A 27,602-nucleotide genomic window follows, 5' to 3' on the forward strand; every position below is an offset into this window, starting at 1 on the left:
CCTTCAAGGGGAGTGGTTGAACCTTTGTTGCGTACCGTCTTCCTGTTCATCACAGTAGTAGGAAGAATACCAGACTAGTCTGCTATGGTGTATACATCTGATGCATCTGACTTCTTAGGCAGCTTGTTGGAAACTCACTAGAACCAGAGTTGATGGGTTGTGATCATTTAAGCACTTCCATTTCTTTATTTTTAGTTATGCTTTTCTATGGTGTACTCAATGCGTGGAGTTTGCAAAATCCTGGTACCTGTTTTTTATTTAATGAGTTAAATGTTCCTGTGTCATGTGATTTTTTGTAATTATACATGAAATTTTACTGCGACACAGGGCTGGAGAAAAAATTTGGTTGGTAGATGGAAGCATGTTTTTTTAAACTTGACCTTAGTGGAATAAGTCTAAAGACACACAGCGCTGAAGGTAAGACTGCTTTTGCAACCTTGTGTAAAGAGAGAGAGCTGCTACCAACCATCCCATCCATTAGCTTGTAAATTTTTTTCATCTCAATAAGCAAAGTTTAATTTGTCTTTTCCATTCTCCTTTTATGTCAGCTATTAAAAATTTAGAGAATAGAGCAGAACTTTTTCACTTGGCATTAATTTATCCTAATGTATAATGTATTTTTAAAGACTTACATTCTTCTGGTTGATCTGACTATTCTCCTAGAGAAAAAATATAACTGAGTATTTTCTGTGAATTTCAATTTACCTTACCTTTCTCTAGACTGATCTGATTATCTCTATGCAATTCTTTGTATTTTTAGGACAATCCTTGCAAATAATTCTGCAGTAGGTAATACTACCTCTGTTGCAATCTAGTCTTCAAAGTGTAATCATGTGAGTTTTTGCTTATTTAAGTATTTTGGAGAAAAGAACCTGAAAAGAATAAAGAAAAGGCCAAGAACTGAATCGTGCTAGAATTTTTCAAGGAGAACTATCACCAAAATAGGTGTCAGAATAAGTTTGAAACTGTCAGAAACAGTTTGAAACTGTTGCAAGCAGAGATAAAAAGCCTAACAAGAAAGAAAAAATCCCACTAGATAGAAGAATCGTAACAGGAGAGGAAAGAATTTGGAAGTCATTTGTATCTCAAGTGAATTGATTTATTGGTACTGTTTATCCGATGGATCCTTGAAGACTGAGAAGAATTTGGTGAAGCAAATTTATTTTTGTCCTCAGGAAGAACTTTCAGGGCTTTTTTTCAGGTACCAAAGAAGCCATCATGAGTAATCTGCATCTGTGGCAAGTGGTCTGCACATCTTCATCATGCATCATCTTAATTTTTAAGATTTAAGCATGGCTGCCTTTAAAATGATGCAGTCTCTTTATTTGCTTTAAGTTTGGAAGTTCTTTCTGTTTACATTTAATAGGAAATTATGAACATCAAGTGTGTATGTATGATGGAAAAATAACATTTTGTTTTTAACACTAACACTTGAATTTCTTTCCTGAATTAAATACAAATATTTTGTAAGGTTGATGAGTTTTTTTGTGTTACTAAATCAATCTTATTTTAATGACTGATTTTTATTTGTTTCTTTTATTCCTCCATCTTATCTCTTAACATTACTTCTTGGGAGCTGTCTCTTCTGAGTTGTGTCCTCTTGTGATATTGTGGCCTTTGTGACAAAGGCCACGTCCTTTGCAAATCTTGAACTGCTTTTACTGCGTTGTGGCAGCACTTCTAACTGCAGTGGTAGAGTGAGCCCCAATGAAAGATGTTTGGAGATGGTACTGATATAATGAAAGACTTAACTGCCATGTAATCAACAGAACAGGAACTCTTATTCTGACACCTATTTTGGTGATAATTCTTTTGATACAAATGTAGTTTAACTGCACAAACCAATGAGGAAAAAAATATACATTCTCTGCATGCTTGGGAAGTTGTCCTAGGAGACAAAATGTTTAGTAGTTTAATTGTAACTACACTGAAGGAGTAGAGAGTCCTTGTGAGCTGGTTGGCTTGGTCTATCAGCTTCAGTATAACAAATGGAGTAATAAAGTTTGCAGTACATGCTACATGTTATAACTTTATACTTTATAAGATGTTTCACAGTGGATTCTAAGTGACTACTGGATTTGGCTGTTTCTATTAAGGTTTACTGCAATTTTGCCTGGAGAAAAGGAGTTAAAGTTATCTATTGATCATCTCAGAATAGGTTTCCCATCAGTGGAGAACCAAAAGCAGCATCTCACTCCAGATACTGTAACATCTCTGCCTAGGATTTCTGTGAGTGATAACAGGCACACTTTATTTAGGTTGATTGGAAATTCTCATCATTGGCTGAGGTGCTGGCACTCTGGCAGATGTGGTTACTTAGCCTTATTTCATGCTTTTTCTTTTATTTCACAGAGAGCTCTTCTAGAGAAAAAGCAGAAGAAGAAACGTCTTGATCCCCTGATGGTGCAGCCAAATCCTGAGGCAAAGCTGCACAGGTCAAAGCCTAAAGGATGTGAGGAACAAACTCCTTTAGTAGAAACTCCTACCACTTTCCACAATAATGTTGTGTTACGTGGTAAGTACCTGATTGTAAAAGTGTTCTGCTAGCATGCCACTGCATGCATTTTGTCATAGATGGTCACCTGTGTTGCTGTGACAGTGGTCAAGCCATAGACTAGATGGATCACAAGCCTTATGTACAGCAATAGAACTGCAGTATAATATGACAAAAAATTGAAGTAAAAATCTCATCTTAAATTTTGTGACAGCTGAGAATCTTCATCTGCTTTTGATGAATCTCTCCCTTTTGTTAGGGTAAAAAAAACCTGTAGAAACAGGTTACAAACTTCTGTATTGGTAGGGAGTTATAAATCCCTAAGTAAGAATCAGAGAGTTTCCTGAAGCGGTAGGATAAAGAAAAGAGGATAGGCCCACATTGACAGCCTTTACTGTCCTTCATGGTATCACGGTATGCTCTATTTCAAAATTGGGTATGACTAAATCATAAATAATCAAAACAAAGGGCTTGTGAATACCAGATGAGATTCTGGCTGTTTTTTATCTCTCTTTTTCCTTTTTCTTTTTTGCTATGGCCTTCTGGGAGACAACAGAAACATGACAAGCAAGTTATAGGGGTCTAGAAAGGCACAAACATGATGTGATCAGGGAGCCAAAGCCTCCCATGGTCTGAAGTAACATTACAGTAAAATAGCAGCCATTTTTGTTGAGAATGAAAAGAAATGTGTTAGTGAGAGCTTTAAAGACTTGCATGTCACAGGATGGAAAAAAAGAGTAACAATTAAACCCCTTGTAGAATCAATGAATATACAGATATTATAGTATACCAGAGAGCTTGGCTACAAAGTTATTACACTAAAGCAGAAAAGATAGGATACTTACCCATATCCTGGGCTCACTTGTGAAACTCCAGCAGAGTGGATCTCCAGAAGAGATCTTTTCCTAGTGGTGGTCAGCTCTTAAATGGGTCTAGGAGAGGTGGAGCCAGGCTCCACTCCTTCCAGCAGCACAGGTGAATTGCCTTCACTTGTGCTCCCGTGGCTGATTCATTGCTTGCCTCAGGTGATCAATCAGAGGTTCAGGCTGTGATTCAGCAGTTCCCATACACCCCTACATTGTAGCAGAAATGTCAGGAAGTAGTTTATGAGAGCTAAGATTCTGTCAGCCTATCAAGAAAATAGCAAATAGGCTTTGAAATGCATACTAATGCAGAATGTTGTAGTGCCACTGTTAGATTAATAGGAACTAACTATTCCACTAGCTTTCACAGGTCTGAAGCTTCTTTAATACATATAAATCATGTCAGAAGTCTGACTAGATAAAGCAATGCAATTTTAAGATGAAAAATAGCGGAAAGGCAAGAAATCAAAGCAGAAACTACACTGTGCACTACACAAACATTTTTTCAATATGTAGGTCACCTGAAAGAAATACCTCCTATTTATTTCCATGTAAGTTACAACAGATAGGAAGAACACCATAACACTATTTGATAGAGCAAATTCTGAGCTACAAAACATTATTTTTCAGCATACTCACTCCCATTAGCTGTGCATTTTGAACTGCAATGAGCAAGAGCCTGCATTCTGTGCCTGTAAAAATAAAAAATAAAATGAACATATGCACCAGTGGAGGTAATCTACTATTTCTGTCACCACTGCTGAAATGCAGCACCCATCACCTCATTATGCTAATATCCACTGTTCAGTCTCCATAAGCAGTCAGGAAACATTGATGAATGTCAATGGGTATGATTTTTTCCGCACAGAGAAATTCAGTTCCACACTTCTGCTTTTCACACACAGTTCCATGTCAGATGCCATTTTGTCAGGCTATCACACAGCAACATATGCCACAATAATGGAATATTAATGGGAAGGTTCATTCTCTACTGCCATACCACCAGCGTTTGTCTTTGATGCCATTTACCAACATAATAAAATAGGAGGCTGCACTTTCAGAGCAGCTCTCATATTATGCCAGAGTATGACATCAAGAGATCTCCCCCAATTACAAAGTGCAGCACATGCTGTGTTACGTCAACAAACCTGGAAATGAAATTTCTACTGAAACTAAGGAAGGCATCAATTTATTTGTTTGGCCAATGCCTTTGGATATTCTTAACAAGTTGATTTGTGATGTTTACTGTAGAACACTCATTTAACATCATTGCTTGTAAGCAAGGAGTTTGAAGGTTGGAGCAGGAGAAAAAAAATAGTTGCCCATAAATAAAGTTACACATAACAACTTGCATGGCAGATACCACACATCTTAATTGCTCTAGTCATTGGAAAAAAAATAAAAGCAATCACAATATTTATAAAAGGGGAAACTGATGTATATAGCGTTGAAAGTAACAAGAGGTCTGTATCACAGTAAGGCCTAGCTTGACAAAAGTTGAATTCAGCAAGAATATGTCAGTACTTTAAAGGCGTGCTTAAGTAAGAATGGATGAAAAGAACAACCATTCTAGAGTATATCTCTATCTGTAAAAATGAAACTTATACAGTTTGTCTCATTTTGGCTTGCAGGCATTGATGGACCAGTTTCTTTCTTGAAGTCAGAAGTACAAGATTTAGGAACCAAACTCCAAACTTTCTCTGTTGGATCTTCAATAACAGTAGAAAATACAGATGAAGAAAACAATGGACACGCTCTAACAGAAACATTAGGCAATGCAGATCTGCAAGAAATCTTACAGAAACGAGGTAAGTGTTGATAATGGGCAGATGTGTTTTTTAGGATTCCTCTGCTTGTAATCTTTTTTTTTTTTTTTTCTGTAGCATTATAAAGAATTAGAAAATTAAGAAATAATGAAACAGGTGTTTGTAGGGCTTTCATGCAGAACTAGTAGATTGTACAGAATGCAGACATGCAGATTTGCAGTGTCTTCTTCTGTTACTAACCGGATACAAATGTGCTATATAATTATCTGGCCTTTTCAAATAAGTTAGTGACACAACTCTGCGTTTCACATTTTGCTAAAATTCAGGGCATTTTAATTCCAGATATTATATATCTGGATATGATACTTGAATATTTTTACAACAATAGAACCCTCTTAAACTACTAATGCTATAATTTAACTGTTGAGAAGTCTAATAAGAGAGATGTTCTTCTTGAGTCAGAGGCTGTATCCCACAGAGTACATTCTCATGGGAGTGTCCATCTCTGTTGCTGAGTGACTTATATGGCTGTCAGTACTACAGGAAGGCATTTTGTTGAACGTAGCCTAAACAAAATAGTTAGTAGTGTTTAATATAGTAAGCAGCTTGTTTTATTAGAAGAGCCTGTGTCCCAGAATGTTTCCAGTATTCTTCATAAATACTACTATGTATAGGAATAGTTTTATTCAGTTGTCACATCCAACAGCTGTTTATGTATGAATAGCAACATCACAGAAGATTTAGGGAAAGAAGCAGGAGAGAATATCCAGAATTTCAGCAGAAATTAGTGAAGGTAAAACGTAAACTGTGAATGACTGGAGTATTAGGGCTAACACCTTTGCTCTTTTAAGAATGCTTAGAGAAGTTTACAGACAGATCGTTAAGATGTTTTTCTGTTTTATCTGAGATAAAGAATTCCCAGCAGTGCCCCCTATATTAGAATACTGTTGTAAAATTGATTCATGGAAAATAATTTGGCTATAGCAGACTAAGCCTATTAATTTTCAATAGTGCATCATGTACTCTTCCCTTCTACAGCAAAATTAAAGAACGGAGTCACAGAACCAAACAATGTAACTCCATGTAGAGAGGAAACACCAAACAGTAATACATACAGATATTTTATTTATCCACATCACCTCTATATAGCTGTGATTAAGATTAAATATATCCTGGGACAATCAAATCAGTAGTAGTATTTGAGACTTGATGAGTTATTGCTGCTGATGTACTGATGATATAAAACAGGAGAAGCTCTAACTTAACAAATTGTCATAATCCATTTCAATAACACGAAGAGGAAATGATGAAGAATGTAAACTGTACAGAGTTCAACCTATATTTTAACCTATATTTTACCTACCAATATAGAGTTGGATTGCCTTTTTTGTTCTTGAACTATGGAGAGGTTGTTGGTTTTTTGCATATAAAAATAAGCAAAATCTAATTCATGATAGCACATTCATGATATAATATATTGCTTGGTGAAATATGTATTAATGAAAGCTTTATCAGCCACAGGCTGACAGCTGTAAAATGTTTCTACTGCTATCAGTATTATATACATAATATAATCAGAATTACAATGCTCAGAAAGTTATATAGCACAAGAAGAAAATCAGCAATTTGAAAAAAAAAAATTAATAGTTACACAAAGGTTTTATATGAATTAGTGATGCCATAGACTCATGGCACTTTCTTTTAGAAGTTATCTACTTGATTCTGTGTTCTGACAGGAATTTCAGGCAGTTTGAATTTTGATGAGGAGGACACGGAAGAAGAGGAAGAAGTAAGTAAGAGACCAGCATCTCAGTCACCACATCTTGAATCTGAGAGACCTAGTTCTGCAACCACCGAGAAATCCTTTGCAGTAGGTGTTTTGAAATGAGTTTCTGATGAGAACTGGGCGTGTTATTGCTAACCCCTTCAGCACTGTGTTAAAATACTGTATTTGCAGTTATTGTTAATCCTTGAAGTCAGAGGACAGTATTGTCAGATTATCTAACAGAAGAACATCTAATTAATAGAAAGACCTGGTAGTCATCAAAGAAACAATGATGGGCGAAGAAACCTTTACCTAAGTAACCTAATCAATGAACAGGGAAACACTCTGAATCAGCTGCTCTTGTGATGCTCAAAGAAGAAAGATTAGATCATTGTCTCTGGTTCAAAATCTGCTACGATGATTCAGAGAAGCTCTGAAATTCCATCCAAACTAAGAGAGATTGCTACCTCTATTATAGGTTTTATGGGATGGGATGCAAGGAAGAACAGAATTTTGGGATGGAGTGGGGAAAATTCTGGGATTGTACGAAGCTTACTATGAGGTGCTAGAGAGAGGGACACAAGGGAAGAGGATCAAGTTGAGTCACAAGACAACAAGCATAAGAAAACAAGTAGTAAATAGAGAGGATAAAAGGCCCCAGGGATCCTGGATCCTGGAAGTCCATGCTAATATTGAAGTGACCCAACTGAGTATGTTTGTGAGGAGGCTGCGTGCATACTGTGCTACATTAGCCAGTGAGTAGTACAAGAGATCTAGCGCTAGTAAATCAAAAAACTGAGGTGTGGTTGACAGCTGCGGGAGATGACTTGGAAATTCCTCATGAGGGTATTTCAAGTGAGTCTGTATGTGTACTCACTCAGATTTTATACTGTATGAAGCTGCTAATAGGGATAAACAAGCAAACTCATTCATCTCCAAGATGAAGGAGGAATACTCCAAATTTTGCAGTCTATAACGTTTCAGAGAATCACAGAGCATTTTGAGCTGTAAGGGACCTATAGGGATCACAGATTCCAACTTCTGGCTCCCCACAGAACCACCCAAAATTCAAACCCCGTGTCTGATTGTCTAAGCAGTCATTGGACAACACTAAACTCCAACAGCTTGGCACCTTGACCACTACCCTGGAAGCCTGTTCCACGACCAGGCACCCTCTCAGAGAAGAACCAAACCGAACACCCAGTTTGACCCTTCCCTAATGCAGCTCTGTGCCACTCCCTCGGATCACACAGATGGAAGTTTGGGAGGTGCTGTCCCATGTTTTCCTCTTCTCTTAAGGAAAGGACTGAGAAGCACCCAACTCAGGGCAGTGGGCACTGGGCTCCCTCCCTCCTATCTGAGGGCCCAGGACTCCGGGTCGAGTGAGCCTTCCTTGCTGCCCCGCCCAGCAGCATGGTGAGGCCTGTCCCAGCCCTATGTCATGACTGTGCTCTTAGCACTGACACCAGGCCATGCCAGGCTAGCTTCCTCTAAAAAAATGACTTCTTTAATATCTGATACGAGGTTTCTGCTAGAATTCCAGTTCCTTTGGTGACCATAGCGTGCATCCTAACTGTATGTATTATTCCAGGGTATGTCCAGCACTGCCATCTTACTCCATTTCTGCTGCTTTTTTGAACCAACATAAGCTTAGTGGTTTTTTCAGCCAGAGAACACCAGTCTGTCTTACTGCAGCATCCATCCAGCATATCGTGCTGCCTTATTTACCACAGGGTTTGAAGTTCTAGAAGCAGAGAAGCACTTTGTTTAGAATGTTTGCAGTGTCTCAACCTGTTTTCCCATTCCTAGTAATTCACTCTGGTTAACAGCTTTATTTTCTCTCTTTCCCTGGGAGAGCTAGAGTAAAAAAGTTTTTATCCACTTTCTTCAGAGAAACATGTTTTATCATTCAACTTTCTTTTCTCAAATATGTTCTTGGCACATATGTTTCAACAGACCTTCCTTTTCATGAAGGAAGTCTGAAGTCTCTGGCCTGATGTTGGTTTTCTAATATGATGGTTCTTTCTATAGGAAATAAGTGCTTCCTGTAGTCCATCCCCTCAGGCGGTTGCACATCTGGGAGAAGTAGAGAACTTGGAGGAATTTGCATTGCGCCCTGCACCCCGTGGTATTACAGTCAAGTGTCGAGTCACTAGAGATAAAAAGGGAATGGACCGGGGCCTCTTCCCTACTTATTACATGCATCTGGAGAAGGATAACAACAGAAAGGTATTGAAAGTAGTGTACAGTGTTTTCGCTGTTGAATTCCTAGACATAACATTTCAGTGTAATGAAGAACACTGCATAAATCAGTAAGAAACCAGAAGCAGAGGAGAGACATGTAGATGAGGAAAATATATATCTGGCCAAGACACTAAGGAAGGTGTTCGCAAGTTTAGAAGCCAAAATACAAAGAAAGATGAAATTTAAAAGTTTTTAAATGTCAGAGTTAAAGAAAAGCAGGGAGACTGAGCTGTTCCAGATGAAAAGAGGGGAAAACTGAAAAAGACAATTGCCTTTAATCTAGACTGCTGAATGCTTTAATTGGAAGAACAGGATTTCAGGTTGTATACTTGTGGGAGAAGTCAAAATTAGCAAGACAGTAGTAACAATTCAGAACAGAAATGGGAATGGATATAGGAAATGGAGACGTAACAGTCTGGATAGCAGTGCCTCTGCGTTCTTTCAAAATTCCAGTCTTGATAAAAGTTTTGTATTTCCAGATGTTTCTTCTTGCAGGTAGAAAACGAAAAAAGAGCAAAACGTCCAATTATGTCATATCAGTTGACCCAACTGATTTATCCCGGGAAGGGGAGAGTTTCATTGGAAAACTCAGGTGAGAACAATAGATAAAAACTACAGAAAAATTTACGTCTTCTGCAGTGGGATAGATGGAATTCACATATTTGTTTAGTTGGAGTTATGGATAGCAATCTGCTCTCTATTCAGAGAGTATCAATTTGTCACTTCTAGCTTACTGTATTGAAATAGGTTGTCAGTCTTTATTCAGTTACCATTCATAATGATGATTTGGAGAAGGAGTTCTGGCTCAGTGCTTTTCAGGACAGGTTACATACCCAGTTTTACAAGGGGCTCTTTACTGAAACTCCTTACTGAGATGACTGGAGAAAGACTCAGGTGACTGGAGATGCCTAACTTTTCTGTCATGCACACATGCTTTTGGAAGATAATAAAAATTTCTACTGATGCCTCTTTCTTTTTGTATGTCTTTCTATAACCTGACATTAGGTCAAACCTCATGGGAACTAAATTTACTGTCTATGACCATGGAGTTAGCCCAATCAAGGCACAAGGTCAGGTGGAAAAGGCTCATACACGACAAGAACTTGCAGCTATTTATTATGTAAGTAGTGCCTCTTCCCTTTTGCCCCCTTCTAGTTTGTAGACTGATTACTAAGGAGACAGGGCTCACAAAATGGTGCTGCCTGCAGACTCCTCCATTAAACTTTAGAACTGATTTCCACCAGATAAGATAAAGGGTAGAAGCCTCAAATATAATTTCTTATGAGTTTGATTACTTTTTTCCATTAATGTCAGAGGGAGACAGACCCAAATTAATGTTCTAATGAGCTTGTTACTTGACCAAAAATTGTTATACTACAATCCTGAGGTTTAAGGAAAATCTGAGATGCTTCACAAAATCCAAGTCAGTCAGGTAGAAGCTTTTGTCTTTTATTATGGGTACAGGAGCAGAAATTTAAAGGTTCATTAGCCTGAAGCATGATTTTAATTTTTTTTTTTGCTATTAATCTTAGTGGCACACAGGGGAAAAAATTGACTTGATGATTCCAGTACTAACCTGTTCACAGAAACATCAGCAATTTTTCCTTTGTATACAGTACCTAACTGTACAGAGCAAAGTTTTAAAATGAGTATAGCAGTATATAAAGTCAGCTTTTCATATATCAATACTTTTCATATACATGAAGTTTATGAAGTTTATATATAAATAAAATGAGTGCTCTTGTTCTCAATTATGTTCCTAGATCTTTTAAAATGAAATAACAGAGACTGCAACTCTGAAGACCTTTATTCTTCATCTGTTAAAATGTACCAGCACATCAGGAGAAGTTGTATCACTTAATTCAGCAATTCTAAAAGAATTCTGTCTTAGAAAAGTGCTGACGTGGGTACAGATCTTCAGACCAGTGGATTTTGGTTGACATTATTAAATAAGTGGTTTAAGAATACCAAGAAAGACTTCTTTCCTTTGCTTTCCGTACTAACTCTACATGGAGCAGAAACATGCAGTACTCTGGAAAAATCTATTTGTTTTAAGACTGAGGCTTGAATGGATGATGACTACCTTGCCTTCTAGTTCTATTCTTAATCATTTATAAAAGAATAAAATTGAGAGAAAACAGTATGTCTGCTCGTAAACACAAGTAACAGAACCTAAAGAAAAATGCCCGTCATTCTTCAGGAACATTCCTGTGATATCCAGCTAGCACAGTTATAGCCAGCAAATCTCTGAAAATAACATAGATGTGAATTCAAGTTCACCTTTGCTGTCTTTCATTCTGCGTGATGGAGTATATCCATTTCTGAAAGTAGCGTCTTTCCTTGTATTTCAGGAAACCAATGTGTTAGGATTCAAAGGTCCCAGAAAAATGTCTGTGATCATTCCAGGAATGAATATGAATCATAAGCGAATTCCAGTGCAGCCACAAAATGTGAGTTATGCAGTTAAAACTCTCTCATGGAAGTGTGGGTGTTACTGACAATCATTCTTAATAAAGAGTGGTTGGTCATGGCCGTGGCTGTTACTGAGTTTAATGGGCAGCAACAGTGTTGCTCAAAGGTGATAATTAATTTATTCTTGCCTTTTACGTCACTTGTAAGTTTCTGAATCCTGTTTGTATTCTTACACGTCTTTTAGGCAGTCTAAATGTTACTTAGCTGTTGTAAATGGCTACTCTGTCTTGTTGCTGTTGCATGTACAACCCCTTTTTATCAAAGGCCCTTATTGTGTTTTTCTCACCCCTTATACCTACTGCTTTGTTTGCAGGCAAACATAGTGACTGTGGCCAAGGCTGAAACATAAAGTTGTTCCAAAGTTTTATGACCATAGAATCATTTGAGTTCCAAGGGACACTTAAAGGTTTTCTAGTCCAACTCCCCGGTAATGAAAAGGGACATCTTCATCTAAATCAGGTTGCTCAGAGCCTGGTCCAGTGTGACCTCGAAGGGCCAGGGCATCTACTTCCTCTGGGCAACCTGTTCCAATGCTTCGCTACCCTCGCTGTGAAAGACATTTTCCTTATATCCAGTCTAAATTTCCCCCCTTCTAGTTTGAGACAATTTCCCCTTGTCCTGTCATAACAGATCCTGCTAAACAGTTCCCTTCTTTGTTATAGCCCCCTTTTAGATACTGAAAGGGTGCTATCAGGTCCCCCAGAGCCTTCTCTAGGCTGAACAGCCTAAGCTCTTTCATCCTGTCCTTATAGTGGAGATGTTCTTCCTCTGAACACACTCCAACAGGCCCATGTCTCTCCTGTACTGAAGACCTCACATCTGAATGTAGTACTCCAGATAACATCTCACCAGCTCAGAGTAAAAAGGGGCAGGATCACTTCCCTTGCTCTGCTGACCATGCTTCTTTGGATGCAGCACAAGATTTGTTTGGCTTTCTGAGCATTGAAGGTACATTGCTGGCTCATATCTAGCTTACCATCCACCAGTATACCCAAGTCCTTTTTGCTCCATCGTTTTGTTCCCCAGTTTGTATCAATAGTGGGAATTGCCATGATCCAGGTGCAAGACTTTGCACTTGAATTTGTTGAACTTTATGAGGTTCACCTGCGCCCACTTCTGGAACCTGTCTCTAGGTGATATCTTGTTTGTCAGGCATGTTGACCATCCTACAAAGCTGAGGGATTTAACTGTTTTTGTCTTCCTTTTCTGTGATGCCTCTGATTAAGTAATATTGCCTGCACATTAAAACAAAAACAAATATCTAAACACAGCTTGTTTGTTCCAATTTTTAAAGTTCTTTTTGCACCTTTATAAAAGTAAAATGAAGGTGAGAATAAGTGCATTAAATAACTATCTTAATCAGAACAAGCTTTATTTCAAGGAAAATAATGAATTTTTTAGAATAACCTTTTTTTTTTTTTTATCTGTGTGCAATACTAAAGCATTTCAGTGCTTTTTCAGCCAGAAAATATTGCTTTCTGATCACCTCCTTCCCGTTAAATAACTTAAGCTTCTTGGATTCTTTTTCTTGTGAGTTTTAGCCTATATTATTTCAATTTATGTTATTTGTTGCATAGCTTTTAAAATAAAATCGTGTCTTGTGTCTCACTACAGTTTCCAGTTCCTTGTAAGTAGCTCCTTCTCAGTCTTACTGTACTATTTTGCCTACTTCTTGCATCTTTTAATTTTTATTTCACTGTATGTTTTTCATATTGTGCACCTTTTATTAGACAGCATAGGGTGACACTTAACCTACTTACATCATACTTACATCTCCTTCAGCCTTTGGACTTTACACTGAAACATCACAAGGCATATTCAGTTAACACTATGTAGTTAATTTTACATTACTTTTTGTTTTGAAGTTTAGAATTTTGAAAATAGAAGGTTTACAGATGAACAGGATAACAGAAACCATATAAATCTCAAAAAGGAGGTTCCTGCTAGTACACATCTGTGTGAATTGCTGTATTTTCTGTCCATGCTTTTTGTCTCACTTTTTTCTTGTTTGGTTAGAGATACGATAATAGTTTATAGCGTCAAAAGGAGTGCTTGGAAAGTATTTTCTTGTTACTTGCAGGATACTTTCAGTAGGACTGAATTTAAGTGCCATCATTTCATTCAGTAGGAAAGACACTGAAGTCACAGAATACACATATGAGAGAGGCAGTGCTCAAAAGCAGAGTCATTCTGAATCTGATAAAATGTTTCTTTCTTCTAAATAGGAAAATGAGAGTCTTCTGTCAAAATGGCAAACCAAAGATTTAGAGAACCTCATTGAGTTGCACAACAAGGCTCCAGTCTGGAATGATGATACTCAGTCCTATGTTTTGAATTTCCATGGGAGAGTCACTCAGGCCTCAGTGAAGAATTTCCAGATTGTCCACGACAATGACCGTAAGAGTCTGGTGGAGAGTGGAGGAGGGGGTCATTTAAACAGGAAAAACAGTATATTTCATGAGGTTTCGGAGGAATAGGACACTATTCCTGGAGAAGGGAGACTGGGTGAAGGTAGTTAGCTCAGAATTACTGGGGACTTCTGTCGAGAAAACTATAAAAGGCCTGGCTTTTTTGGGGTGAGTGCAGAGAGGCTGCTCTTAATAGCAGCATGAAAAAGAGAGAGAGGAACTGCAAGCCTCCTGCAGGGGAAAGAAAGAGTTAACATGCAATGCAATGAGAGGGTGGCTTGAGCCTTGATTCTTAGAAGGAGGGTAATTTCTAGAATGCCACAGTCACTACAGACAACAGATTTTAAATCCGATTTGGTGAGAAAGGATGGATACACCAACTGCATATATTTGGGACTGACAGACACTTTTAAACTTCTTTTTGTTTATTTTCTTTGTTTACCCCTAAAAATTGCTGCTCTCTGATTTTTTTTTTCTCTCCAGCTGACTACATAGTGATGCAGTTCGGTCGTGTAGCAGAAGATGTTTTCACTCTGGACTATAACTATCCTCTCTGTGCTCTTCAGGCTTTTGCTATTGGACTCTCCAGCTTTGATAGTAAATTGGCCTGTGAATGAGAAACAGCAGACTTGAGACATGGAACTCACTTCCTTCTCTGTATCTTGTTAGAATTCCAGGTGAAGTAATGAAAAGCACATCATTGGGGGTGGAAGGATACTGGAAGACAAACTTTTGTAAGCTTATTGGAAAGTAAATAAGAGTCCTGAGAGCATTTTGGTATTTAACAGTAGGCCATCTTAGGAGACTATCTCAAGTCTGAGCGGTCTCTGTACACTTTGTGGAAGAACAAGCAACGCAGGTGATGTTTTTGTTGTCAGAATTGATTTTGCTTTTAGAATTCTTTGCATCAGCTGCTGCTTGAGGAGGCTAAGGAATTTGTTTCACTAATTGAAACCTATTGCAGCTAGAATTAGAAAAATAATGGTTTAGTGTTCATGTACCTTGAATCTTCAGCATTGCCCCTGGAGATGATGCTACTGATATTACTTTTGAGTTTTTGGTCAGATTAATTAAGAAAAAAGGAGAGTAGTTATGGCATATGTTCTGTCTTGCCCTGTGCAGCATTTTGCAGCTTGTTAACAACAGTGAAAGGGAAAAGGGTTCAGATTAACCCTACATGCAACTGTAGGCAGTGGTCAACAAACACAGAACTGGACTGAGATGCTGGCTCTGATGAAACATGTTTCTCTTATTTTGGGAATGAATCTGTTAAACCTGATAGTCCATTTCCCTTTCATTATCCTAAGTGCTCTATGTCCCTTGATATACTTTTTAACAAATGAAGAATCACTCCTTTTTAATTTGGCAAAATTATATCCATTAGTGTATCCATTAGTGTATCTCTTATTTTTAACTATGTGAAATATAAGATTGAATAGACGATGGAACGTGACTTTGGCCGAAAGTGGTATTGTACTGCTGCTGAAAAGCAGTGTTTGGACTGAACATCTGAATCTAGACATTATGGTGATCCGAAATACTTCTTAATTTGCCCTTTGTTTGTAAAATTTTCTACATTTTTTGGAATGAGCGAGATGTAACTGATTTCTTTTTTTTTTTTTTAATGTGAGATTATCTCAAGTTAGGACAGTTTGTAGTAGGTTTCATGTGAGTAATTTGAATCTGCCTGTAAGAGTAAGATACCTCAAGAAGAGATTACTGATGTTTTCAAAAGTATCAGTTAAGTTTAAAAAAATATATATATATCATGGAGCTGTATAATATTTCTTTCCCATGTTCCCATTTAAATGCTGGATTGTACAGTTTGGTGACTGCATGTTAAAGCATGGGACATTTCTTGATTCATATGACTTTGATTTATCAGTGAATATGTTGATATGCAGGCCTCATAGTGCACACATCTGCTGTGCACTAAAGCAGAACAGTTAATAGCTTACCAATTCCATGGCTACTATGCATATCCACAATGTGCCTGGAAAACTTCCATTAAGACAAAAAACAGCGTTCTTCAGTTTTACATGTTACTATTATCAGCAGACAAGCTCTATTTCATGCTTTTAAGAAGCAAACTTCTGTTTTTGTTCTCCAGAGTTTTTGCAGTGGTAGGTATCACTTGTTCTTTCAAAATAGAAACAGAAAATGACTTCATAGGGTTTAATTGCCCAGGAAAAAAACAAACAAACAAACAAATAACAGTAATCATTTGTAAACTTTGTATTTAGTTGTAAATTGTAAACTGTTGCTGGGAGGACCAACTCTACAAAATGCTGGAAGCCCAATCTTAAAAGCCCATTCTGTATTAGCTGGAGAGCCATTGTATTCAGAGAGATCTCATCAGCACATCAGTCAGCAAAGAGAACTGATATCATGAATATCCCTTGTGCCTTCATGTACTTCCTGCTCATCAGGCCAGTGACAAGATCTGGCAATGTTCTCAAGTTATGTTCTGCTGAGTTCTTTGTCTGGTGGTTCTGCCTTATTTTTACTCACCCAGAAATACTAAGAATTCTGATAGTAATCTGATTTTTTTTTCTGATTAGGACAATGTGAAAGAATCTGCACTGTGTTAGTTTGATGTGATTTGAAGGTCTTGAAGGTTGAATGCTGATTTCCAATTCAAGATGATTTTACTCTGTTCTTAAAAAGTCATGGTAGCATTGCTTGACAGTTACGCGAATTAGCAGTGGATCTTCAAGCTATTTGTTGATATTAGATCATCTTCACTGGGCCAAAGTCTCATAGTCTTGGTCAACTTTGTGGACAAATTAACTGCATAAGTGCTCTTTTATCAGATACTGTTTTACATCAACTGTATTTATAATTTTTATATATCAATGCAAATAAATAATTTATATATTGGAAAACTCAATAATTCTAAATGAGTTTTTTTGTTTTCTTTATGCTATGATTTTTGTCACTCGTGATTGTTACTTGTTCCTCCTGTACTAGTTACTTCTTCTATTTCTTCCTGTCTTCTCATATCTTATCTCTCTTCTTTCATACACCTTTTCCTTTGTTATTCTCAATTCTGTTCTTTTGTGATGTTTTCTTCATACATTTAGAAGCCTCGGAATAAATGTAAGGTTATTCTCTAATGTCCTTAATGTCTTCGTTTTTTTCCCACAGCAAGGTTTCTGGTATAGTTTGTGGTTCACATTTGATTATTTTTTTGAGCTGCTTACACTTCTTAGTTTCATGTTTTTAATGCTTACCTCAGTCTCAAGATAGTGGTTTTGAGATGGTTTGTTATACATTTTCCTATCCTCCATCTGAACCTGTTCTGCTACTGAAGTACAGTACAGTGTATTTCTGAATCAAGAGCTAAGATAACACATGGTTAGGGGGAACATCAAGTTAAATGGTGATTTTTTGTTACTATCAGCATAATATCTGCTTTATATTTACTGTGCTACATTCTAATATCTGTAAATCTCTCAGTTACCATTGAAATTAGTTTGAATTTCCTATCCCTGTTGAAGAAGGCAGGAAAAAACATTCCCCTGGTTTGCAAATCAAGAGCTGATTACTGTAACCACTGTTAGTCTTGTATCTCTTGAACTTCATGGTCTACTGAATTCTGGTCATAACATGTTCTGTATGGAATTGTTCTTTGCTGGAAGCAAATTCAGAAGCAAAATAACTTCACCAAAACAATTAAGATAGATGTTATTATAACTGCAACCTGCTCTGTAAATATTTAAACTAGAAAATACATAAACAGTTGAACATATTCTAGAGGATGGGAATGGGTGAGAGAAACCATTACACCATCTGCAACAAATCAATATAAATTATGAAGAAAACAGAGGATTCACCTTTTATGCTTTATTGAATAGAGCCCTTCATTAAAGGGAAAGTAATAGTACTTCACTGTGAAATGTGACTTTGTTTTAAAAGTTAGATATCAAAATCATTTGGAAAAGAAATGTAGAGGAGAGAGGAATTGGCCGGATCAAGTTATCCAGCTCCCTCTGCTTTCTGATCTCAGCAAAGTAATTTGCTTCAATGTCAGCAACAACAAAAACAACAACAACAACAACAACAAAAAACAACCATAAATAAACGAAAAACACCTCAGTTATCCTTGAGAGAGTTGCCATATATGACTAAGTGGAATCCTGAAGGCAATTTAAATGATGATTTGCAGGGAGGAGTAGCATTCAGTTCCCTCTCTTGGAGCTGCGTTGATTCTGCAGTGAAACAGGGGCAATAGAGTATACTAGTCACATAACTATAAGATTTGGAATAGGAAGAAGTGAAAAGATGTGAGAAATAAGTGACCATTAATCTACATTTATTTTTTGAAAAATTACATGTTTTAAAATCTGAGTTAGTAGAAACAGTGGCTAAATGTGATAATTACAGGTGTTTGTGTAACTAAAAAAAAAAAATTCCATCGCACACATGAGGTCTGCTGTCCCCTTTTGCTTCAACCATAAATGTAAAGGAAGAGCCAGACTTGTTTGTCCCAGTCTCAGCTGTGACAGAGAAGAAATGTTTCACTATACTGAAGTCACCATCTAAGGGTGTTTCTGATGCAGTAGTTATAAAGAGATGTGAGAGGCGGGAAATAAGCAGATCCAGAAGGAAACAACGCCTAGCACTGCCTTGCTCAGAAGAGCCTGTCGTTATTTTTCCAGAGAGCAATGAATTCGATCCTTTCCAGTTAGGGGCAGAGCTCCCCTTACTGCAGGAAAATCAGCCTCTGGAGAATGTATCACAGCTGAGATGCCTGCAGGAGGAAGAGGGGCCTTTTAAAACACCAGTCAAAGAGATGTTCAGCAAATTGCCAGTTTCTTCCACTCCCTGCAAAGTCCCAGCAACTACTACCCCCCCACTAGGGGCCCTTGACCCCTGGAAGTCTGCATCGTCAGCCAAGAGAGATAATGAGCTGGATTTCAGTCCAGTGAGAACCCTTCAGCTGCCGTTCACACCCTTCCAGGAGAACCAGGACTTGCTGGGTTTTAACAGCACGCCCCTTAAAAATCCTCTCCGTGAGTCCTCTTGGGAATTGCTCAATACAGAATCCAACAACACAGTGCACGGCCCCCTCACAAGCTCTCCATCTTTTATTCACAAATCTACTAAGCAGTTGCCCCTTGAACTACCAGCCTCTAGTTTTACTGAAAACCGATCACTCATGGAGGGCCTGATTTTGGACACCATGAATGACAGTTTGAGCAAAATCCTTTTAGATATCAGCTTTCCTGGTCTTGAGGATGAAAACTTAGGAACAGACATTAGTTGGTCTCAGCTTATACCTGAACTGAAGTAAACTGTCCAGAAGACTGAATTTAGCTTATTTGGATTTTACAGAAAGCACTCCTCTTCTGAGATCTGTTCACGTAATCAAAAGCAGACATTCTTTTTAGACAATTCTTTCATTCATGGGAGTATTGACTCCTACTAAGCTGGGAAACGGGCCGGTTGGCTGCTATGAGCTGCCTTTTTGAGCTGCAGTGGACTATTTATGTGGGTCAAGATAGAACCTCTCTAATCTGGTGCTAGAGTGGAGAGTCCCTGGGGAGGGCTTAGCATCTACATAGGCCCTGAACAGCCCTGGCTAATCAAGGTATGAGAGGAAACAGGTACACTCCTCAATTATGTCCAATGGGAAAGGCTCTGAGCACTTCCTCCTTCTCTGTCCTTACTTTTACTTTGTTCTCATCTTATTTAGCATCTTCTGTGTAGGTTTAATGGCTTTAAGCCCCGTACATTCCTTAAATTACTAGCTCTTTATTGCAGTGGTAACTTTATTCTTGTAGAGTTGTTAGGGGAATATTTGAGTTGGTAAACGATTTAGCTTAGCATTGTCCATATGTTCCGCCTGCCCTGTATTCCTCTAGGTGAGAGCCCAAAATACCATTTTCTTTTAATCCAAAAACACATTGGCCGTGAAAGTTGCCAAGGCAGAAATCTGAAGAATCATCTATATGTGACTGAGTGACTACTCAAGCTGTACAGAAAAAAATTATTAACTGGATTGCAGCATGAAATCTTGGTTCATTTTTCCTTCTCAGCTCTTCTTCCCTTCCCAGGCTGGAATGGAGAAGAGCTGTAACTCTTTTGGTTCCATAGTCTTATTAATACGTACGTAGAGGACTTGGTGGAGTCACAGTTGCAGTAAGATGGATTTCTACAGAATGGTTAAAGCAGCTTTCATTTCAGACATCAGCTGAAAACATGAAACAGAACCTGTAATGTGAATACTGGTATTTTCACTGGCAATTGAAACTGGGAATGAAAGGTATGTTTCTCCCATTGCAATAGGGCTACTCTTCCCACTTCTTTAGACCTCATGTCAAAAGAGGAAACGGCCACGGAAAGACCTAATCCTTCTGCTTCCAGACAAATGATGACTCATGCATCTGCATACTCAATAAAGTTTTTGCAGGAGCGCAGCTGAGTATCATCTTTACTGCAGCCACCTTTAGTGACGTGCTTTGGCTGGACCACAGTATGAGCAAATGCTTTTGCTTGCCTTGTCATGGGCTTCAGCCTTGGATCTTAGTTCCGGGGAAAGAGACAGGTTGCTGTGGGAGGGGAGAGTATCAATGTGTTGATACTCTTTTGATGATGTGTTTAGTATAAATCTGCATTTATAAGAACCACTCCATACAGAGGTGCTGCTTTGTGGGAAAGGGCTGTTTGTAAAATAGCTTCAGTAGCAGGCTAAGCAACCACAGCCACGATCTGGGCAAACTTCGATTTTTGTATCACTATTTACAAGACGTCAGTAGAAACACCTTGCCTCAGAATTTTCCCCAAATCTTTGTGATTTTTCTTGATACGGTGACAATGACAGTCCCTGAAAGTCTCTTACTGGCTGATGTTGGTAAGTTATCCTGAAATTTCCTTTTACCCCAGGCAACATAATTTCTTGGAATCTCTTTGTCCTACCTGAAGCACTGAGGTTAGGAATGAAATTCCTTTAAGCAGTCATAGAGCTTGAAAAGCTATAAGAAATCAAAAAGGAATAGAGAGGCCAAGCACGTACTTTAGGCTTTTCACCCACTGCTGTATCACAGGAAACTCCACTAGAGATGCTGAGGGAAAGTGCATTAAGTTGAATCCTCTGGTTTGGAATTCAGGATATGTCTAATGCACGTGTGATCTCTGGTCTGTCTTACACGATTTTCTGGTACAAAAGACAGAGCAAATCCACTTCTGGTGGGCTAGAGAGCTATAGGCTCTGATGTTGTGGGCCAAAGTAATAAAATAGGAGGCAATACTTTTGGAGCAGCCTCTGTGTGTGTCTAAGAAATGATGCACAATGCAGTTGTTGCTCACCACCTGCTGACTGATGCCTAGCCAGTCACCTGAGTAGTGGCAGGTGACCATCACAGCCGAAACCCGGACAATATCTGCTCTTATTCCATACCATTTACATCATGCTTTCTGGTCCCACGCTTGCCAGCATACCCTGGTTAATCACCACCACCTTTGCTCGGTTCCATCAATATTCATCCTTTGTTAATCTGTGTAACTTATTGAACTAATATTGATACAGCAAGCACACTAGTAATGACATACAATATTACATAGCAGTTAACATCTGAGGGCGTCTTCAAAAGCAATGCCTCCTATTTTATTACGTTGGCCCATGATGTCTAAGGCAGCTGTTGGTGGTATGGCAGTAGAGGCTGAACCTTCCTGCTAATATTCTGTTACATTTTGTTGCTGTGTGACAGATGGCAGCTTAGGGGCCGTCTGGCAAAATGGCGTCAGACATACAAGTGCGTATGAAGCAAAGATGTGGAATTGAATTCCTCCGTGCAGAAGAAATTGCATCCGTTGGCATTCATCGACGCTTCCTGAGCATCTGTAAATAACAAATAGTGGATGTTAGTGCAGTGAAGCGGGGGGTGGTGCATTTCATCGATGATGGCAACAGAGGCTCACCTCTGCTGGTGCAGATTTTTACAAGCGCAGCACTCTCGTTCATGTCTGGCAAAGATGCATAGCTAATGGTGGTGACTATGTTCAAAAATAGTGTTTTGTAGCTCTGTCACACGTTGGGCTCTTCATATCTGTTGTAGTTTCCATGGCAATAAATAGGAGGCACTACCACTGGCTGTTCTCCTCCAAAATCAGATCCCCCTAAGGTACACAGCAGAATTCCCCATCCTACCACATTACCCACAACATCCACCCCAGTCCTTGAGCAAAAGTAGTCCCACAGATAGGCTTGCTCAAAACAGGAATAACTCGGATTGTTTTCCCCAGCATGTTCTTTATTATGTGCACTGTGGGAACTTTACCTGTTTCTACAGCACATAGGGGTTTTGATTAGGCGGTGCCAGCTCAACTGGCAGATCTACTGTTAACAAAGTGGCCTTTGCTAAATGTGTATTTTAACGCTCTCAAAGTGTCCCAGCACCCATTGCTCTCAGAGTAGTCTTTAACAGTCCATTGTATCATTCAATTTTTTTCCATGGGCTGGTGTGATAGGATGTCAACAATTTACAGGCTGCTTTGGCCCGGTTCCATGAGTAGCGGGGCGGGGGGACCCATGCCCCAGGAAAGAGAAAAAGGGGAAAAGAGTAGAGAGATGGGCCTAAAAAAAAAGCAGCGACAACAACCTGAGGAGAAACAAACTCATTTGCTAAAAAAGATATCAGAATGCAAGATAACATACTATAATACGATGTAATACAATTGAAGTTCAAATCAAATTTGAAGAATCAAATAAAATGAGAGTGTCCGAAAAGCCAAAGGCCTTACTCTAAGCCAGCTGAGACAATATGTCTGGGAGCAGAAATGAGCCAGAAGATCAAAAGGGGAGGTCAAGTGACTTATGGACAGTTTTTATCTTTCCCTCTGAGCAGAAACGGTAACAAAACAGCGAACAGCCCTCAGTGTAAAGAGAAGTTCTCCTTCTCTTCTGGGACAGGTACCTGGAACTGGAGCATTAACTCTTTAACTCCTAGTGCACTACACAATGTTATACCGTGGAATACCGAAAACAAAAAATCATAAAACCATGACACGGGAGATGTGATATACCCACTCAATGCCATGCTCTTTGGTCCAGGTATCGTGAGTCTTTTTTTCATAAATGAGTCCAGTTGTCTAAGTCAGTTCTGTCTTGGGTGCCTTTAGCTATAAGTTTTGCTTCTCAAGGCCCAGGATAGTGTTTTGGATAGTGGCATGAGATCTAGGATTTGCTTTTAGCCACCTGGTGGTTACTTCCACCATTGTAAGCATTCGGTGCTTACTGTATCGGATTTGTGGAAGTGTGATGTCTATCAGCTCACCCCGCATTTATATTTTGATGTTCTTCAGTGGCCCAACTCAGATACATGAGCATCTACGTGACGTGCCAGGCAGCAACATTGGAAGGCCATCTAGATGGCCTTCACCTCTGCACATTGGCTTGATTCACCTTCTCCTTCAGCAGTTTTCTGAGACTTGTACCGTAGGGATCCATACAGCAGCTTTCTATTTCCAATGCATTTCTACAGTATGACACGACCCACCAATGGACAAGGCATATTGCTTCTCATTTTCTGGTAGTTTATTATATAGTGGGTCTGCTTCAGCATGCATCACCTCCTCCAATGATATTCTGAAATGTTTGTCTTCTGGCCAGCCATGGTCACTTACCAGGTTTCAAAGGCCATCTTTCCACACTGCTTTTTCCCATTTTTGTTACTGAACAACATCAAAATTTTGCACAAAACAAAAGAATATCACATCAAGAGTTCCCTTTAATTCCATGGGCTTACCATCACTATCATACCAGCGCCATTCCTTACACATACAAGACATCTTTCAAATACTAAGATGTGCATCTTTCAGCTCTTTAATGTTTTCATAAATGACTTGGATGTAGGAGTAGAAGGAGTTTTGTGCAAATCTGCTGATGATACTAAACTGGGAGGAGCTCTTGACTCCATAGAGGCTGGAGAGGCCTTGCAGAAAGATGGAGAAACAATCAATCACTGACCACATGAAGTTTAACAAGAGCAAGTCCAGATTCTGCAACCTGGGAAGAGGCAGTCCTAGCTATACGTACAGACTGGAGAACGAGATGCTGGAGAGCAGCCCCACTGAAAAGATCTGGGGGTCTTGGTTGACAGCAAATTGAACATGAATCAACAGTGTGCCCAGGCAGCCTGGAAGGTCAACCACAGCCTGGGGTGCATCAACATGGTGTTTCTAGCTGTTCAAGGGAAGTGCTTGTCCTGCTTCGCACTGCAGTGGTGAAGCCCCACCTCGAGCACTGTGTGCAGTTCTGGGCGTCACAAAAAAAGAACATAAAACTATTAGAGAGTGTCCAAAGGAGGGCTACAAAGATGGATCTAGACAGGAAGGTGTATGAGGAGCAGTGGAGGTCCCTTGGTTTTCTCGGTATGGAGAAGAGATCAAGGGGAGACCTCATGATGGCCTACAGCTTCCTCACGATGGGGCAGGTGCTGATCTCTTCTCTCTGGTGACAAGAAATATGCCAAGGGAATGGCATGAAGCTGTGATAGGGGAGATACGGGTGCATGGTACAAGCAGTATCCCAGGCATGTGAGTCTGAATGGAAGTCATCCCTTCTGCTGAGACAGTTGAGCGGAGCAGCTCTGCCATGCGTGGGGGTCAGTTCTGTGCTGTGTCAATTCTCTGCACTGGTGTGCCCTCCTGCTCCCACCATCTTTCCCACCAACTGTCCCAGCTGCTAATGAAATTCCCTTTTTGGCAGGGGCAAGGCCACTACTTAAATTCACTGTGACTGCACTCCATGCTCTTTCAGCCCTTCACAGCGCATCTGCTTTCAGAAACACAGAATGGTTAAAGCTGGAAAGGGCTTTTGGAGGTCTTCCAGTCCTATGCCTGCTCAGGAAGAGACACCCAGAGCATGTTGCCCAGAACTACGTCCAGATAGCTTTTGAAGGTCTCCGAAGAGGGAGACTCCACAACTTCTCTATGCCAGTGCTTGGTCACTCATGCAGTAAAGAAGTGTTTCCTGATGTTCAGAGAGAACATTTTATGTTCCACTTCATGCTTGCTTCTTTATCCTGGCTTCGGGCACCACTGAAAAGGCCTAGCTCTGTCCTCTTGGCACGCTCCCTTCAGGTATTTATGGACATTGATGAGATCTCCCCTGAGCCTCCTCTTCTCCAGGCTGAACAGTTCCAGCTCTCAGCCTCTCCTTGAAGGAGAGGGTACTCCAGTCTGTTAATCAACTTTGTTGCTCTCCACTGGACTCCACTGGACTCTTTTTTGGGTGACTCCATGTCTATCTTGTGCTGGGACACCAGAAATGGACTCAGGTTTGGCCTCAGTGATGCTGAGTAGAAAAGAAAAATCACCTCTCTTGATCTACAGGCAGTATTTTGCCTAATGTAACCAAGAATATAAATAGTTTTATTAACAGAAAAGGCACTTTGCTGATTCATGTTCAACTTGGTGTCTTACCAGAACACCTCGGTCCTTTTAAGAGGTTGTTCTCTCAGAGACTAGTAATGAGCAATCCTCTGGATAAGAACACAAAGGTCACAAAAACAGCTCATTAGCAAGGCATGGCCTCTCCTGCTAAGAAGGGAAGCAGGTCCGACCAAACTGAAGTCTACAAGACCTGGCAGCATAGGCAGGCTAGCAACAACCCTGTATGTTACATAATGCAGCAGTTCATGAGTGGATAGTCAGACATATTCTTATGCTGCTCTTTGTACGTTTTTCAGTAGGAAAAGTTGAGGAATCTTTTGAGTCTTCTAGTACTACATGTTTGCTGAGTCCAGGTACAGAAACAAAAAGAAACATGTGTACCTGCTTTGCTTTGATATTGACTCCTATCACACCATGTCCCAAAAATGAGAACTGTATTGCCCTGCAGATTAGAGACGGCAGTCAGCCTTAACAATAATGGCTGCATGAAGTCTCAAGTACTTGCTCTAGTGAGATACTCCTTGTAAGAATTGCCTATTATTAACAGCTCTGTTGATTAAATTTATCTTTCTAATCTTGAGAATCCCTCACGTGTGAACAGCATTCAGTAGCTAAAAATCACAGTGTATTTCAGTTATGGTCTGTAACAGAATGACTAAAACATTTTTACCATGGACCTGCTCACTTCTTCCATATCCTGCTGTAAAAGGCAATGTAGGCTTTTCTGCTGTATGCAGAACTCCAACAATAAGAAATGATACATGGAGACCTCACATTTCCAGCTTTATCACAACTATGTGTGACAATTTTTTTAAGGGGAAAAAAAAAAAATTGCTGCATGAGCTAAAGCATTCTGAAAGTACTAAGAAAGTCTGAAGATCTAGCTTCTTCCCTCCCAGGAATCAGGATCCTCAGCTTATATCACTTCACTAATCGTAGCAATGCCTTGAGATTTTATATCAGTCTAAAATGATGAGCTGCACCAGGAACACGCTCTCATCCTCCTGAGAGTCCTGAGGTCTCCCTTCCAGCTACCTGTCACAACTCCCTTCAGGTCTTACTTCATCATCCTCTTCTTCTCACTGTTTCTTATCAGCTCAAAATATTTCCATTTCACTGGTGATATAGAAGAGACTCCCCCAGGAGTCTGCTCTTGCATCATATGCCTTCACAGTCTCAAAGATCAGCTACCTATCAGTGCTTAGCATCTTCCCAGCCTGAGTAGCGAGAAGGGGACGCAGTGGGGAGATGCATAAGAATCTACTCTTTCTGTGGGAAAGGTTACAGGGAAAGGAAAAGGTCATTTGCATGCCAAAATGTGAGATGAATCAGAGTAGGGAGGATGGGAATTCGGAGATCTGCTGTCAGTTCCCTGCCTTCTTCCCATGGCTCAGACGTTAGCTGGCAGCCAAATTGCCACCATGCTCCTAGTATTTAAGGAGTAAAGATCAATAATCAGGTGTGCTATGGACTTCTGCAGTGGGCTGGGAAAAGACCAGGAAGAGGAATTGAGGGATTTTTTTACTTTACTTTTTCAACTACTGCATTGTAAACCATAAGCAGAATGTGAATGATCTGACTCTTTACCCATGAGTTGATGGGGAAACAGAGGCACAAGGGACTCAGCTCCATGCAAAAAGCCATGACAGTTTTGGCCAAAGAGCCAGTAACAGCTCTCCTGTTCCAAACACTGGGCAAAGCTGTCAAGTCAATATGCTTCAAGTTGCAATTTATACACTTACCAGGCCTCAACATTCTGATCAAGAGCAAAGCTAGTCTGAGGCATGCACAGTAGCCCAGCTCATTGGTAGTCCTGGTGTGGTTCAGATATTTTGTTTGCATGTTGATAAACTCCTACATCAAACTGCTGCTCCACTTAGGAGTTTTTCCTTCCCTTTCCCTTTCCCTTCCCCTTTCTCCTTTCTCTTTCCTCTCCTTCTTTTCTTTCCAAAATATAAAAGCAGTTGTTAATGCTGTAGCATGTTAGCTACTTTAGATTCACTGTTTTTCTTCACAGTTGCTCATTTGCTCTGGAAGAATGGCCATGGGGCCTAGTACACAGAACATGGACAAAGCTAGCTCCAGCATGCCTGACTTGCTGATGAAACCCATTGTTGATTCAGTAGTGTTGCAGGTACTGGAGGCACTGGATTAACACTGGTCAAAAATTAGTGCATCAGACCCATGTCTGTT

The 27,602-nt window shown here is 39.5% G+C and overlaps 1 protein-coding gene across 4 annotated transcripts in view; it reads left to right on the forward strand.

The window, feature by feature from the left end:
* TULP3 (TUB like protein 3) overlaps positions 1-16,905 on the forward strand; it is a 36,428-nt gene extending 19,523 nt beyond the window's left edge. For 3 of the 4 annotated variants that reach the window (XM_031611539.2, XM_031611538.2, XM_090148396.1), the window contains exons 3-11: positions 2,353-2,515; positions 4,989-5,165; positions 6,860-6,993; positions 8,920-9,117; positions 9,612-9,724; positions 10,138-10,252; positions 11,484-11,582; positions 13,830-14,001; positions 14,496-16,905. In XM_031611539.2, the coding sequence (XP_031467399.1) occupies positions 2,353-2,515; positions 4,989-5,165; positions 6,860-6,993; positions 8,920-9,117; positions 9,612-9,724; positions 10,138-10,252; positions 11,484-11,582; positions 13,830-14,001; positions 14,496-14,629 (1,305 nt within the window). In that variant the 3' untranslated portion in view covers positions 14,630-16,905. The remainder of the gene's footprint in view (positions 1-2,352; positions 2,516-4,988; positions 5,166-6,859; positions 6,994-8,919; positions 9,118-9,611; positions 9,725-10,137; positions 10,253-11,483; positions 11,583-13,829; positions 14,002-14,495) is intronic. The other variant, XM_031611541.2, reaches the window with a different exon arrangement.
* The last annotated feature ends 10,697 nt before the right edge of the window (positions 16,906-27,602 follow it).

Source organism: Phasianus colchicus, chromosome 1, assembly GCF_987193195.1.
Source record: "Phasianus colchicus chromosome 1, bPhaCol1.hap1.1, whole genome shotgun sequence".
NCBI lineage: Eukaryota > Metazoa > Chordata > Aves > Galliformes > Phasianidae > Phasianus > Phasianus colchicus.